The 17,331-nt window shown below is 41.0% G+C and overlaps 1 protein-coding gene across 1 annotated transcript; it reads right to left on the bottom strand.

Moving 5' to 3' along the window:
* Positions 1-260: 260 nt before the first annotated feature.
* ACADS (acyl-CoA dehydrogenase short chain) lies at positions 261-15,969 on the bottom strand. Its single transcript, XM_077461482.1, has 10 exons — positions 15,798-15,969; positions 15,572-15,720; positions 13,317-13,466; positions 10,967-11,078; positions 5,208-5,359; positions 1,638-1,808; positions 1,418-1,555; positions 1,219-1,314; positions 1,075-1,131; positions 261-891 (listed from the first exon to the last, which is right to left on the bottom strand). The coding sequence occupies exons 1-10, from the start codon at positions 15,847-15,849 to the stop codon at positions 739-741; spliced, it is 1,230 nt and encodes a 409-aa protein (XP_077317608.1). The 5' UTR covers positions 15,850-15,969; the 3' UTR covers positions 261-738.
* Positions 15,970-17,331: the final 1,362 nt, after the last annotated feature.

Here is a 17,331-nt window from a genome sequence, read left to right as displayed (position 1 = left end):
GTTTTGTTGCTGGAGACGGGAGCGGTCCGGCTTAAAAATAAAAGAATGTATACTGATTTCTTCTTTACAGGGCTAGATAGGTAGGTTAATGTTAGATCATGGATGTCTGTAGACACATGGATTTTATTTTGTTAGGCTGGACTTCCACTTTAAGATTGCCTAATTTTGGCAGACACCAAACACTGGTTTATTGTTTTATTAATTGTAGGCAACAGGCACTCTGCAGCAGGGAAGTACACTGCAAGGCACTGAAAAGAAAGTTTGTACCACACAGACCCAATTTTTCTTTATTTTTCATACCTGCACTAGTCCACAATTGACAGCAGTGTGGTATAGTTCATGTCTGGTATCTGAGCTTCCCTGTTTGGCTCTTCAGAGTATCTTGTGTTCCACTCTAGGCAGCTTGGCCATGCTTCTTCACTATAGATATTTCAGACCAGAGAGACTTTATATCGCTCTATACAAAGAATGCTGGGCAAAGCATATTAGTGCTGAATAGTGTGCTCAGGCTTGTATATTATGCCATATGCAAGACAAATCAATTTAAAAATTGTAAAAAAAGCCTTCTTCTAAAAACAGAACAACAATTTTACAAAATCGTATTTGTGCAAAGTTTGTCGACTGGACACTTTATGATTATCTTTTCATTGCAACCATTAAAAGTTTTTTTTTTTTTTACTGCCCCAGAAGTAATATTTCACAATTAAGGCTTTGGCAAGTCATTCATAGTGCAGTAAATTACTGCTGGTATTCCTTCACTAACTGGTTGGCTATCACCAGTCTCTGTATTTCACTAGTGCCTTCGTAGATCTCTGTGATTCGAGCATCTCTGTAGTGACGTTCAGCTGGCATCTCAGTCACATATCCCATTCCTCCAAGGATCTGAATAGCCTAAAAAGATGAGCAATACAAAAAAAAAAATCAGCCAGCAATATGGCAGTTCTGCACATAACTGTCTGCTACATTAAAATACTATGAGGCTTACACTTTGGGATAGCAAAAAAATAAAAATAAAAAAAAAGTTTCTAATTTTATATAGTAGCTAGAAGGTGGCCTGACGAATAAAAAAGGTACCTGATGGGAAATCCGTGTTGCAGCCTCTGATGCTGCTAGTTTGGCCATTGCTGCCTCCTAGAATAAATACATTAAATAAATGAATTAAAAGAACAGTCAGACATCCTATCTCTGCGTTAAAGCTCTGTAGATATCAAAGCTCACCTTAGTATAAGGTTTCTTATTATCCTTTAGCATTGCAGCTCTCCATGTGAGGAGTCTGGCACTTTCTAAAGCTAAGGCCATATCCGCCAACTTAAACTAAAATGTTCACAGGAAAAAAATAAAAAATAAAAAAAAATTAAAAAGTGCATAAGGCAGATGCATATTTAATTCAACTTTTTTTTCATGTAAAGCATCTCACCTGTATCGCTTGCAGTTTGGTGATAGGTGCTCCAAATGCTATTCTCTTCTCTGCATAGTCTACTGCACAGTCAAGAGCTGCCTGAGCAATACCCAGGGCCTGAGATGCAATGCCAATCCGGCCAGCATCTAAAGTTTGCTTAAAAAAAAAAAAAAAAAAAAAGCGTAAGAAAAGCAGTGTGCAAAATACCAACATGTAGCCTATACCCTGTTATAGTCACCATAGCAATTTTGAAGCCCATTCCAGGTTTTCCAAGAAGATTCTCACGTGGTATCCGGCAATCTTCAAAGATTAAATTTGCTGTGGAGGAAGCCCTGATCCCCAGCTTATCTTCCTTCTTCCCAAGTGAAAGACCTGGTGATGGCATTTCAACTAAGAAGGCACTAATACCCTGCAAAATAAAGCAGTGATAATAGTGCTGACCTGTCATACAAATATATATACATTATAAAAAAATAAAAAAGTAGTAACAGCTATGCTAAATGCCCATATCCATCAGACTTGCCTATGACTGTGGATGGTCAAATCTGCTGCATTATGGACTAGCTCAGCAAGACAACCACCAAACTGCCCAAGCTGTAAGGATATGGAGGGTTTATACTGAATAAAGAAGTTTTATCCAATGGGAGCAAAAACAAGCATAAGTAATAGGATGTCCCTTTACTTTACTTTTTTTTATTTTAAAGTTCACTTTCAGGAGTCAAAGTGCTTATGTATTACTTTATATCAGAGGTCTCCAAACTTTCTAAACAAAAGATCCAGATTATGGTCCTTCAGACTTAAGGGGGGGGGGGGGGGGGGCACAGATTGTAGCCATTGGAAGTAAAATTGTCCTGGTGTCAGTGGGAATAAACAGGTTATCGTTGATGTCAGTTGGAGAAATGGTGCCCCATCATTGGGAGGAATTGTGTTCCATCATTGGTGTCAGTGGGAGGAATAGTGTCCCATTGTTGAGGTCCATGAGAGGAAAAGCATTGCCATGGCCGGATAAAGACAAGCAAAGGGCTGTATCCAGCCCCCGAGCCACAGTTTGTATACAGTCCACTGCTTTATAGGATTAATTATTGAAACATTAAAGTAGGGATGGATAAGTTATTGTAGCAGCTAGAAAATAACATGTACTTTCATGTCTTGGACAACATATGCTTTTACATACAATAGAAAGGCATCAAAACCTTGGGTGCCAATATGCAATGGGTATAGAAAAGAAGCACCTCCCTTTAAAATAATTACATTTTGATGCTTTGCAGCCTGACAAAGACAAACACACAGTTTGTGTTTTATCCAGCTATATTTACTCAGTGTAACTTATAACATCCAGTCCAGGTGAAAGATATAAAAAACACCAACATGTCAGAGTTTTTTTTCTCAAAAACAGAATCAATGAGTTGGAAAAAGGATCCCCCCTTGTGCCAGTATTTTGTTGAACCACCTTTTGCTTAAAATTACAGCCTTTAGTCTGTTTGGATGTCTCTAAATTTGATGGTGACCGTTTGTGAACTGTAGTCTTCAAGTCATTCCACAGATTTTCAATCTGGGTTAAAGTGATTGTAAAGCTTTGCGTTTTTATATTTTTTAAATAACAAACATGTTATACTTGCCTCCACTGTGCAGCTTGTTTAGCACATAGTGGCATCCTCTTCTAGGGTCCCTCAGCGGAGGAAAGCGATCTCCCGGGGGGCGGGGACGACGACTCGGCCCCGTGCAGAGAGCAAAAAATAAATAAAAAAAAAAAACAACAACTGTAGCTGCACTGACCCTTCAAAATGTGTATATCAAACTGTGCATGCGCAATGATGGCAACTGTGCCATCATTGCGCAAAATTCCTGATGACGCATTATTTACGCATAACGCTTTGAGGCTGGCTATGCAATGCTGACGTAATTTCCTGCCGAATGTACCGCATTGAGATTGAGGCTTGAACCGCACGTTGGCTCCTGGTAGCATCATGGCCATTAGTGGCAATACTGGAACGCTGGACAGACTCCGTGCCTGTCTAAGACACACACACACACACACACACACACACACACACACACGAGTACAAACTTTATGATCTTTTAACCATTAAAGTGTGGAATTTTGCGCAATGATGGCCAATTTTGTGTTTTGAGAACCATACAAACTGAAGAAATATAAGAATAGTCTGATCTGGTGGAAACCTACTTACCGGCTTGTTTAATACTGCTTTTTGGTAAGTACTTACTTAGATTGGATGGTGGTGGTCAATCACAACACGATTGCTTTGGAAGTCACCCTTTGTTCAGCATGGTGGATTAACTTCTTTGGAAGTTACTGTTTACTTTTTTTTTTTTTTATTATTGGGACTTTTAATGACCTGCTAAACATGGTTTTTAAAGCAAATCATTAGCACATGATAAGACACATTTATATGAACAAAGTTTTTTTTTTTTTTTTTTTTGACATTTTACACTGATATTAGTTAGTGGTGAATATTAGCTGCAGCATAGCCCGCATTATAAAATATATTTCACTGGATTTTGTTTTGCACCGGTGGCACATATTAAATCAAATTTATATCTTGGAAGGTAAACCTTCTTCCCATTGACAATGTTCTGGCAGAGAGCAGCAGATTTTCCTCAAGAATTTGACGGTATTTTGCCCCATCCATTTTTTTTCTTATATCCTGACAAGTGCTCCAGTCCCTGCTGCAGGTGAAACTCCCCCATAACAGGATATTATTGCCTCCATGCTTTACTGTAAAAAAAGGTTTTATTTGGATGGCAAGCTGTATTGGATTTCCACCAGACATATCGTTTGGTGTGGAGGCCAAATAATTCAATTTTAGCCTCATCTGACTATAACACCTTTTTCCATGTGACCTCAGAATCTTCAAGGTGCATTTTGACAAAAGCCCGTCGTGACTGCATGTGGCCTTTATCCAGGAGTGGCTTTTGAAACCATCCCATACAAGCCACATTTGTGGAGAATGTGACATTGTTGTCACATGCACACAATGACCACTCTTTCACATAAATTACTGCAACTGCCTTAGAGTTGCTATAGGCCTCTTGGTAGCCTCTCTGACCAGTTTCCCCCTGGCTCTTTCACTCAGTTTGAAGCAACATCCTGATCCAGGGATGGTCTCTGTGTTGACCAAATACCTTCCAATTCTTAATAAAAGACTTCAATGTGCTTTTAGGCATCAATGATGTTTTTGTATCCAACTCCTGACTTGTGCCTGTCCACAACATTATCCCGGAGATCTTATTGACAGTGCCTTGCCACCCATATGATGGTTTGCCTCAGTTTCACTACCAGGGACTAATGCTCCAGGAAAGCGCTTTTCATGCTGAGCAAATCAAAATAACCACAGTTGAAAGTCAAATGACTGTGTGCCATTGAGAAGGCGATTAGCTACACCTGATTGAGTTTACAAGTCGTCATTTTTAGGAGGGGGCGATTCTTTTTCCAACTCAGTGATTCAATTTGCATTTTTTTTTCTGACATGCTGGTGTTATATCTTTCACTTGGATGTTATACGTGGCAGTGAGAAAATACAGGTGGATAAAACAAAAATTGTGTGTCTTAATTTCAGGATGAAAAGCAACAAAATGTGATTCTTTTCTATACACACTGTAAACGTCTGCATTGGCTCCCGGTCTTAGGACTTTCTAGAAGTATTAACTTTCAGGACACAAGCATTATGTAAAGGATTAGCACAAATTACAGTGAATCTTTTAAGATAGAAGGGAGATATACATAGAATGGATTTTTTTTCTAGGAATAAAAAGCCTGCCTCCGTCATAAAACAATTGGATGACATACCTTGTGTTTCAATGACTTGTCTGTTGTTGCAAAGACCACAGTTGCAGAAGCATCCCATGCATTTGTGATCCAGGATTTAGTCCCATTTAGTACCCAGTGATCCCCATCCAGCCTGGCGACTGTGCTTGCTGCTCCAGCATCGCTGCCATTACCTATAGATGATTATTACGAAGGTTAGTAAGATAGGCAGAATGCTTGGGGACAAAATGTTTCTTGTATTTTATTTTTATTTTTTCCCACAAGAAAATGTTTCTTGTATTTAACTATTGTGGCATTTTGATTTGATCTCCGACGGGCAATTTGTTGTACAAACACTGCTGGTTGGACTCCAGTTTCTATCTTTAGCCTCATTCTTCTTCCTAACTTGTGTCGCATGGTATGATCACTAGCAGCACTCACAATAGGAAAGGAACTTTTTTGTACACTTGTCAGATAAATCATTACCAAGATGTCAAACAAAACTGCCTATATTAACCACTTAAAGACCAGGCCTCTTTTTCAGACTCGATATTTACAAGTTAAAAAGAAGGTTTTTTTGCTTGAAAATTACTTAGAACCCCCAAACATTATACATCTTTTTTTCTAACACCCTAGAGCAGTGGTCATCAACCTTGTCCTCAGGGCCCACTAACAGGCCAGGTTTGCAAAATAACTGAAATACATCACAGGTGATATAATTTGCTGCTCAGTGATTGCAGTATTCTAGTCTGCATCTCCCCAAGGTAATACATAAAACCTGGCCTGTTAGTGGGCCCTGGGAACAGGGTTGATGACCATTGCCCTAGAGAATAAAATGGCGGTCGTTGCAATACTTTGTCACACCGTATTTGCGCAGCAGTCTTACAAGCACACTTTTTGGAAAAAAAATTATTTTTTAATTTAAAAAAATGACAAAAGTAAAGTTAGCCCAATTTTTTTTTATGTTGTGAAAGATAATTCTACGCCAAGTAGATTGATACTCAACATGTCACTAGAGGTCGACCGATATGGGTTTTTCTCTGGCCGATGCCGATACCGTTATTTAGAAATCGCCACGGCCGATGGCCGATATATGATGCCGATTTTTTTTGGGCCGATATGTTAGGCTGATTATTTTTTCCCCTTCATCTCATAAAATCTAACAGTTAGACACCTTTCCCACTGGGGTGTTTTTCAAGCGCTTTAAAAAAAGTCCTGCAAGCAGCATCTTTCGAGTGGTGTATACTGTTCCTCCACCACTCCTGCCCATTGAAATGAATGGGCACCGCTGCTGAAGCACCTGCAATGCAATTTGGCAGCGGCGCTTCACGGGCACATTTAACCCCTTCCTGGGCCGCTAGCTGGATTATAAATGCCACGCTAAAATTACGGTAAAGCGCTGCTAAAACTGGCAGCGTTTTACCGTCAACGCCTGCTTGCTCCAGTGTGAAAGCAGCCTTAAGTGATACAGAAAATTTCTTACATTTATTAAACAAAACAAACATCCAAACAGTTCACTTGTATGTATAATTTAGAATGAAAAAAAAAAAAAAAAAAAAAAAAAAAAATATATATTATATATATATATATTATACACACAAAAACAGGTAATCAAAACTTTTGGATGAAAAAAAAAAAAAAAATAAATAAATAAATAAATTAAAAAAAATGGGCTAACTTTACTGTTTTTTTTTTTTTTTTAAATCTGTGTATTTTTTCCAAAAAAAATTGAGTTTGAAAGACCGCTGCGCAAATACCGTGTGACATAAAATATTGCAACAGCCGCTATTTTATTCCCTAGGATCTCTGCTAAAAAAATATATATAAGTTTTGGGGGTTCTAAGTGAATTTCTAGCAGAAAATACAGGATTTTTATTTGTAAGCATCAAGTGTCAAAAAAAGATTTAGTCTTTAAATGGTTAAACTGAACTCTACACACTGAGTTGAGTTCATTCATTCAAGTGTAAACATTGTATCTTTTTGATCTTTTCTTGGCAGACTGCCCAGAGAGGAGACAAGTTGCTTCACTCAATTCTCCAGGCAACTTGCACTGACTTCTATACTGAAGTCATTTGCAAGTCGCGCTGAATATATCATCGGCCTTTTTTAACAGCACAATCGGCAGATGCCGATTAATTAAAAAACGCCAAATATCGCCCGATATATCGGTCGACCTCTACATGTCACGCTTCAAAATTGCGCCCGCTCGTGGAATGGCGACAAACTTTTATCCTTACAAATCTCCATAAGCGACATTTAAAAAATTCTACCGGTTGCATGTTTTGCGTTACAGAGGACATCTATGGCTAGAATTATTGCTCTCGCTCTACCGATCGCGGCAATACTTCACATGCTTGGTTTGAACACAGTTTTCATATGCGGGTGCTACTCACGTATGCGTTCGCTTCAGCATGCCAGCTGGGCAGGAAGGGGCACGTTAAAAAAAAAAAAAAAAAAGTGTAACATTTTTATTCCTATTCCAAGGAATGCAAACATCCCTTGTACAAAAAAGCATGACAGGACCTTTTAAATATGAGATCTTGGGTCAAAAAGACCTCAGATCTTATATTTGGACTTAAATGCGGTCAGCAAGTGGTTAAAGAGTAACTTAACTTTTGTTGAGGAAATAAAATAAAAAGTTCCCCTTTAGGTAATCTATGTGCAATGCAAAATTTTAACAAACTTTGTTTTGTTATTCTAAAGAAATAGCTGTTTGTCTCTGTCCATATGCAAAATGAATGTGAATGGGAGCGATTTATAATGATCAATTAACTGCTGCAATTGCAGGGTTCTAATGAGGAAAGTGGCAGCATCACAATCACTTTAGATGCAATTTACCTTTGGGAGCCTCCCATTAAAAATGTAATTCTTGCTGCAGATGATGTCCGAAATGTGACTTGTATCTTAGTGCAGACTTCTGGGAAGATCAGTAAGCCAATCACACAAGCAGGAGATGACATTCCTGGGAGGCGTTCTGTACACCATCTGTTTACAGAACGCCTCCAAGTTGCCATATAATTTTACAGAAAATTACAGGTCTGCAAATTGAAAAGGAAAGGTCATTTTAACCACTTAACGACCAGCGCACGCCGATGTACGTCCTATTTTTGAAGAGGGATATCTCGGTAAGGGCAGCAGCTGCTGCCACAACCGAGATATCCATCTCTTCAGGCACCTGTCGTGTGTGATAACGGTGGTCTCCGCGGCAGGTTCGCCGTGAGATCACCGGTATCGGCGGCGGGAGATGTGCCACCCCCCCTCCTGCCGCTTACCGGAGCCGGTCGGTAGCGGCGGAGGCGATCGGGTCCTACCGATGGCTGGGTATGGAGACGAGTGAGGCTAAGATGGCCCCCACTCGTCTCTATACCATAGGAGGGCGGAAGCGACGTCAAAACGTCACTGAACCTTCTGATAATAGTCCCAAATCTCCCTTAATACATGGATGCCATTTGGAATACTCTGAGGGTACCCTACTCATATGGGGGAAGAGCCTCCCTTTACGGATACTACCGCCTACTTTCCCCAAGTAGTTTAGGAATTGCCACAGAGGTTGGCTGTGAGAAGAGATAAGCCAGTATCTTGGGGCTTCATTAGGGTGTTTCAGTAGATCTTAAGATGCAGCTTACTTATGTATTAGTATAGCTTGATTAGCTTTGTGCTCTGTACAAACTTTAGAGAACTTGGGACAATTGTATGTTTTCAGACTTTTTGTATTTCCTGCAATCCTTAAAATTGCATTTAAGTCCAAATATGAGATCTAAGGACTTTTTGACCCCAGATCTCATATTTAAGAGGACCTGTCATGTTTTTTTCTATTACAAGGGATGTTTACATTCCTTGTAATAGGAACAAAAGTGATCCATTAAAAAAAAAAAAAATTATTTTCTTCTTATTCATTTTACTTGATTTTATTTATTTTTACACTTAAAAAAATAAATAAAGTGTAAAAATAAATAAAGTAAAATAAAATAAATAAGAAAAAAAAATTATTATTTTTAAAACACCCCTGTCCCGACGAGCTGGTGCACAGTAGTGAACGCATAAGTGAGTAGCGCCCCCATATGAAAATGGCGGTCAAACCACACGTGAGGTATCGTCATGATCGGTAGAGTGAGAGCGATAATTCTAGCCCCAGACCTCCTCCATAAAACGCAAAACATGCAACCTGTAGAATTTTTTAAATGTTGCTTATGGAGATTTTTGAGGGTAAAAGTTTGACGCCATTCCACGAGCGGGCGCACTTTTTTGAAGCATGATATGTTGGGTATCAATTTACTCGGCGTAACATTATCTTTCACAATATAAAAAAAAAAAAAAAAGGGGCTAATTTTACGGTCTTATTTTTTTTATAAAAAATAGTGATTTTTTTTCCGAAAAAAAAGTGTGCTTGTAAGACCGCTGATCAAATACGGTGTGAAAAAAAGTATTGCAATGACCGTCATTTTATTCTCTAGGGTGTTAGAAAAAAAACAAAATATAATGTTTGGGGTTTCTAAGTAATGTTTTAGCAAAAAAAAAAAACTGTTTTAAACATGTAAACACCAAATCTGAAAAAGAGGTCTGGTCCTTAAGTGGTTAATAGGGCTGCAACTAACGATTATTTTCATAATCGATTAGTTGGCCGATTGTTTCAATTAATCGGTTAACAACCTTAAAAAAATAAAGTGGGTCAAATTGACGTTCATTTTCAACCACAGTGACGGGAAAATTTGGAAATAGAAAACTTCAGTGTATGTGGCTTTCGTTTAGAAATTACATTCATTTTAAAAACAGAATGTTAAAAACAAGTGAAAATTTGAAACAAAATTCTTTCATTCAGAGAATGTACTAAGATCTGTCGTTTGAATATTCTCATCTGAAAATTGATCCGTGTGGCCAGCATATGCAGTTTGCTTTTGATCTGTTTCTGTAGTGCTTTTTGCTGTGCGTTTTTGATTTTTGCGCACGTGATTTCACTGAAATTTGCATTTTTTTTGGGCAGATTAAAAAACAAATTGCTGCAAAAACTCATTACATGCTTTTCTGCAGCTTCTCCATTGAAGTATATTAAACCAATAAGGCTGGATTCACACCTATGCATTTTAAGTGCTTTTTGCATTTTGCACTCCAGAAAGTGTTCCATAGGAAACCATGTTAAATGGGCTGTAGTGTAAATCTGCAAAATGCAAAAAGTACTTAAAATAGGTGTAAGGGGTTCATAGGTGTGAATCCAGTCTTAAGCACCATTTTGCGTTAAAAGTCCCTGACCCTTTCAGATGTGAACGTGTCCCATAGGAAACCATGTAAATGAACTGTAGTGCATTTCTGCAAAAAGCACCATAAAACGCATAGATGTGAACCAGGTCTAAGACGCTTAGTAACATAATGGGGTTAAAAAAAAAACTAAAATGAGCCCTTTATAGTAGAAAAAAAGCAGATAATCATTACTGTAAGGGGTTCATTTTTGTACTGTAGAACAGTGAAGGTAATAGTTACAGTAGCGATTATTTGCTCTTTTTGTACTATAAAAGGGCTAATTCTAGTTTTTTAACCCCATTATGTTACTGGCCAATTAATCGATTATGAAAATAGTAATCGATTCATTTCATAATTGATTCGTTGTTTCAGCCCTAGTGGTTAACATTCAATTTTAATACAACTTGTGTGGCAACTATTTTTTTTTCCCATGAAAGTGAAAACTATGCAGAAAGAAAGTGCAGGAATACCACCCACAACCTACAATTTTTTTTCCACCTGCATGGCTGTTAGGAAAGACCAAGGCAGTGCCTAAAGATTTGTTCTCATACCCCAATTTCACATACCTGGTTCACTCAGCGAAAAGCAGCCAATCTTATCGCCACTGCAATATGGAGTAATCCACTTTGTTTTCTGATCTTCTGTTGCATTTTTCAGGATTGGCCCTAAATATAGAGACTAAGGGAAATAACACTAATTATTTTAAGAAATAGTATGTATGAAACTCAAAAAAACAGTTAAAGGCTTGGTTCACATCTATGTAAAAATAGTTTGTTCGGGTCAATCTGGCCTAAGAAATGTGTCCGCTGTCAGCACTAGCATCAGCTACATACAGTATACAGTGCTGTGTTCCAACAGTGGTACAAGGACTTCCCATCCCAGAACAAAATCTGGTCAGACTAAGCACTACTCAGCCTTCCACTTTTATGAATGAATACAAGGCCCCCTCTGGTTGGCCTTGGAGATTGCGACATCTGCCTACTTCTCCACCTCAGTCATTTAGAGGAAGCCTAGAAACAGGATGGGAAGTCCTTGTACTACTGCCAGAATAAAGAGCTGTATACCATTATCTAGAAGATGCTACATACAGTTTATCCACTAGAGCCCCGGACCAATAAACACCTTAAGGACCAGAGGTCTTTTTCCAATTTCGCACTGCGCTGCTTTAACTGGGTTAAGGGGCAATCAGGGGGTTAAATCTTTATTGGGGGGTGATAGGGGGCTACCCTGGACCTAACACTAACTGCCCTGACAGTTTTAACTGTTACAACTGACACTGAATGCAGTGATCAGTAAAGAAATGATCAATGCAATCAGTGACACTGACTGGGGGAATCGGGGGGGGGGGTTTGTGTACCTATGTGTCAGTGTAGTGTTTTGGTGCACTTACTTTTAGTCTTCTCCTCGTAGTCCAGTCAAAAAGACCGCCCCGAGGAGAATGACATCACTTCCTCCTTCCTGTGTAAACAATACACAGTGGGAGGAAGCTTGTCATTGGCCAGGAGCGATCCAGAGGGGGTGCCCAGAAACCAACGGCCATCCCCTCATCACGGATCGCTCCTGGAGCGAACCGGACCGCCGTATGCAGCGGGAGGGGGTCCGATCGGACCCCCCACCCGCTGGAAGGCAGGCACGTACATGTACGTGCTTGTGCCTGCCTGTGCCATTGTGATGACGTACAATGGCAATACGGCGGTCCTTAAGTGGTTATACAGCACTGACAGCAAGGAAATGGAAATATTTTGTTTGGCCCAGTTGGTCCAAACTAAAGTAACTATTTATAAAATCTGGGCATGTGACAGACTTCTTTATTGTCAAAAGTATTGGGTCGCAGGCACTGGATGTCAGACGAAAAGACCTGGCTCACAGCCTCGGCTCCAATTCATCCCAAATGTGTTCCATCGGGTTGAGGTCAGAACTCTGTGCAGGCCATTCAGGTTCTTCCATCCCAAACTCGCTCATCTATGTCTTTATGGACCTTGCATTACGTACTGATGTGCAGTCATGTTGGAGAAGGAAGGGGCCATCCCCAAACTGTTCCCACAAAACTGGGAGCATGAAATTGTCCAAAATGTCTTGGTATGTTGACATCTTAAGAAGTTTCCTTCACTGGAACTAAAGGGCCAAGCCCTGAAAAATAACCCCATGCCATAATCCCCCTTCCACCAAATTATTTGGACCAGTGCACAAAGCAAGGTCCATAAGGGACAAGAATGAGCGAGTTTGGGGTGGAGGAACTTACCTGGCCTGCACAGAGTCCTGACCTCAACCCGATAGGACATCGTTGGGAAAAATTTGAGTGGAGACTGAGCCAGACCTTCTTGTCCAACATCAGTGCTCGACCTCACAAATGCGATTCTGGAAAATAATGGTCAACTTTCCCATAAACACATTCCTAAACCTTGTGGACAGCCTTCTCAGAAGAGTTGAAGCTGTTATAGCTGCAAAGGGTGGGCCAACTCCATATTGAACCCTACAGACTAAGACGCCATTAAAGTTTGCGTGTGTAAAGGCAGGCGTCCCAATACTTTTGACAATATAGTGTAGATCAAATACCACAAACTACTGAGCTGTGTCCGTTTTATATCAAGCTGTCCGGCTGATGTAGCAGAGGGTTGAGACAAACCATTTACCACTGACGGGGATGCTTACAGTGATCAGCTCTTATTTAAAACCTTTATCTCAAAATGAAAAGAACTGCTGTAATTGCTTATAAAGTGTTAACTGGAAGTCAGCTTCAATTTGTTAGTGTATCTAGATTCTCCTAGTGCAACACTCCCCTACCCAAGACTGACAATGCTGCTGTACAAAATGTGCCCCCTGTGTTACTTCATCCAGAGTAGGAGCTCTCTAATACAAGGTGTGTGTTACTGGGCGAAAACGGGGGGTTCAAATGGATTCATTTCATATTCTCACATTATTGACACTCATGATGACCCCGGTAGAAGCGCATCCTCGGCTGATTTCTTCCACAGCTATTGAATAAGCCAAATAATCAAGACCTGCACCACCAAGCTCCTCTGGGACATCCACAGCCAGCAATCCCATCTGCCCCATTTGTCGGACCTAGAGAATAAAAATGATAACGGTTAAGACCCATTTAACATTGCATGTGTTCCTAAGGCGCCAATTCCTGACACCCAAGTCAAAAAGAGCATATTATGGAAAACATAGGATACTTGGCAATGCATTCACTTAGCACTGCATTGTGATACCTCAAAATTAAAGTATACCAGTTATCAGGCCATTTTAACAGTTCTCACTTCCCCAGGAATCAAATATGGGGACAAAGGCTACAGGTGCTTCTAAAACCAGTCCTTGGAGTAAACGCGACATTTAAACTGGAATTTAATTTTTTAGCACTTCAGTTGTTCTCCATTAAATTCAGCCCCAGAAGAATTTACCCCCTTCCTGACCAGAGCACTTATTGCAATTTGTCACTGCGTTGCTTTAACTGACAATTGCATGGTCGTGCGACGTTGTACCCAAACAAAATTGACATCCTTCCCACAAATAGAGCTTTCTTTTGGTGGTATTTGATCGCCTCTACGATATAGTGTATTTTTTGCACTATAAAAAAAAAAAAAAATTTTTTGCTATATCACCCAAAAATATATTTAAAAAAATTTTAAATTTTTTTTAATAAAAATAAACGCAATAAGCGTATATTGATTGGTTTGCGCAAAATGTATAGCATCTAAAAAATAGGGGATAGATTTATTGCATTTGTATTAATTTTTGTTTTGTTTTATTAGTAATGGCGGAGATCTCCGATTTTTATCAGGACTGTGACATTATGGCAGACAAATCTGACATTTTTGACACTATTTTGGGGCCATTGTCATTTATATAGCAATCAGTGCTATAAAAATGCATTGATTACTGTGTAAATGACAGACAGTGAAAGTGGTTGTAAACACTTACACACCACTTAAACCTACAGGCAAGCCTAGATTAAGGCTTAACTGTAGGTGCAAGAAATATCTCCTTAACCTACAAGGTTAAGGAGATATTTTCCTAACAACGGGCACTGATGTGTACGATGCATGTGTGCCGTTGTGTACACAACAGCGCAGGCGCACTGAGCGTGCCGTTAGTGAAGGGGAGCATGCCATCACTGACGGCTCCCGCGTGCACACGCCAGAGTGACGTCATCACTGCTCCAGGGGCTTCGATCTCAGGTAATTCATAATGAGCTAGTATGCTATGCTCTTAAAGGGTACAACGTACCCATACCAGGCCCAGCAGAGCAATTCTGTAGATGTATATCGGCGTGAGCTGGTTGTCAAGTGGTTAAAACCAGTGAGATTAGGTCTCGCTTTCAGGGATGAGAGAGAGATTTATCGCAAGCTCATGGCCTGTCTCACATTGGGTCCCACAGTTCTCTCCAATCTGTAACTGGGGGGGGGGGGGGGGGGGGGTCAGTCATGTGACAGGTTGCACAGGGCTGAATAGGTGTAATTATATATATATATATATATATATATATATATTATATAAAAACTCAATTGATTCTTCCAGCCATGCTGTACAGCATGGATGAGAACCCTTCAGTGTCGGTGTTCTATCGACTAGTGCCCACACATGCGCAATACGGAAGGCCACTCCAGCTGATTTCCCGATCAGCTGCCGTTACGTCACAATGCACAAGGTCGGCTTTTGTCTGTGTTGCAGGGCGAGTTTGGCCTGTGTCTTAGTGTAGGTTGCAACACAGATAAAACCCACCCTGCAACACCAAGGCACAATCTGAGAACTACGGTCTCCCTCCGCTGTTTGCATAGCATTCAATTCTGCTTGTCAAATGGTATCTCCAGTCGAAAAACACCTATGATACGCTCTATGGTGACATCACGCCAGCTGATCTGGAAATCAGCTGGAGTGGCCTTCTGTACTGCACATGCATGGGCACTTTTCAATAGAACACCAGCTAATGTAGTTAAGCACCTGTCATCATGTACTAGTATGGGGCACATTATGGCAGACCACTGCAGGTGGCTCGCATAACCTTTATTAGAGGTAATTGTTTACGTCTGGGTTGAGTACGTAGATGGTCATAGTTACTGTGACCAGCCTGCGGTGATGACAAATCACAGGGTAATAGGCATGCCAGCACTTGGCCTGTCACTGGGTGAAAGGGCACAGAGGGTGACATTGACAGGCCTCTCGCACACCTGATCCTGCGGGAAGCGGTGCTCTCTGTCCAGCTGAGCGGCTATAGGTTGCAGCTCCCTCTCGGCGAACTCCCGGCATGTGTCCCGCAACATGCGGTGTGTATCAGGCAGCTCGGCGCTCTGGTAGACGGTGTGCAGGCAGCGGGAAGCTGTGAGGACATACAAAACAGAGGTCAGCCGGGCTCCGGCGGTCAGCACAAGGTCATAATATTCCCTCCCTGCTCACCTGAATGAAGCGGCCGCCGAGCGCGGCACACAGCCGTCAACCCACGATACATGTCTGCTATCCTCTAACCGTACACACCGGGAGGAGACGGCCGCTCCTGATGACGTCAGCGCCTTTGGTTCGCCGGTCGATGACGTTCCGGATAGTCCCGCCCCCACTCAGAGGCGTAAAGCACGTAACGGTTGTAAACACATTGCACGTGTTTTCCAAGGCGGGGCTCCGCCTACCTCAGACATCTGCTGTAAGGTATCTCCTCCCCCAACGTTTATTCTCAATACTCAGTTCTACATCGGCTTCGACCCTTTCATTAGCACAGTTGCACACCTATAAGGCGCTTGTAAACTGCCCATTAAATGCCGGAGGCTTTTGCAGCGCGTTTGAGGCACTGCCTGTTCATTTCAATGGAAAGGGGTGCTTTTTTAGCGTTCCAAAGACCCCTTTCACACTGACGACGTTTTGCAGGCGCTATAGCGTTAAAATAGCGCCTGCAATCCGCCCTCAAACAGCTGCTCTGAGAGGTTTCACACTGGAGCGGTGCGCTGGCAGGACGTCAGGAAAAGTCCTGCCAGCAGCTTCTTTGGAGCGGTGTGTTTACCGCACCCCCAATCAATGGGGCAGCGTGGGTGTACCGCCGGCAAAACGTCACTATTGCAGCGCATTGTGGGCAGTTTTAACCCTTTCTCAGCCGCTAGCGGGGGTTAAAAGCACCCCGCCAGCGGCTGAAACGCGCCGTAAAGCCGACGGTAAAATGCCGCTAAAGATAGCGGCGTTTTACCGCCGCCACTATGGGCGGCGCAGTGTGAAAGGGGTCAGACTCTAAACATGCTCCAAAAATGTTGCTTGCAGGAGTGTTTTCACCGCCTGCCAGCGCACTGCCCCAGTGTAAAAGCATTCATTGATTTTGTTATTTGGATATTGTTTTGTTGCAAGCTTTTCATGCGCTTTTTATTTTTTTTAGTGGGAAAACGCCTCTGTGTGAAAAGGGTCTAACCACTTGACCTTCAGAAGATTTAACCCCTCTTCCTGACCAGACCATTTTTTGTGATACAGCACTGTGCTAATTTAACTGACAATTGTGCACCCCTGCGACGCTGTACCTAAATAAAATGTATGTCCTTTTTTTCCTCCCACAAATAGAGCTTTTGGTGGTATTTGATCACAATTTAAAAAAAAAAAATATATATATATATATATATTTTTTTTTTTTTTTTTTGGCTAAAAAAAATCCCAATAAGTGTATATTGATTGGTTTTCACAAAAGTTATAGCATCTACAAATGATTGGAATTTTTTTTTTTTTTACTAGTGATGGCGGCAATCAGCGACTTATAGCAAGCCTGGAATATTGCAGCGGACAAATTGGACACCTGACACTTTTTTGGGGGGATCAGTGATATTATTATAGCGATCAGTGCTAAAAATATGCTGTTACTGTACTAATGACACTGGCAGGGAAGGGGCTAACCTCAGGGGTGATCAAAGGGTTAACTGTGTGCCTAGCTAATGTTTTAGTGTAGCGGTGGAGGTGCTTTTAC

This window comes from Lithobates pipiens, unplaced genomic scaffold (genome assembly GCF_037356315.1).
Source record: "Lithobates pipiens isolate NorthernLeopardFrog02 unplaced genomic scaffold, aLitPip1_a1.2 Scaffold_3, whole genome shotgun sequence".
NCBI classification, from domain to species: domain Eukaryota; kingdom Metazoa; phylum Chordata; class Amphibia; order Anura; family Ranidae; genus Lithobates; species Lithobates pipiens.
This window is presented reverse-complemented; position numbering and strand designations above follow the sequence as displayed.

Coding starts and splice junctions, on each gene's coding strand:
- ACADS (XM_077461482.1), bottom strand. CDS start 15,849: ATGTATCGTGGGTTGACGGCTGTGTGCCGCGCTCGGCGGCCGCTTCAT. Junction 5,360..10,966: donor CTTTTCGCTGAGTGAACCAG/GTATGTGAAATT, acceptor AATCATCTATAG/GTAATGGCAGCGATGCTGGA. Junction 1,132..1,218: donor ATAAGAAACCTTATACTAAG/GTGAGCTTTGAT, acceptor TATTTATTCTAG/GAGGCAGCAATGGCCAAACT.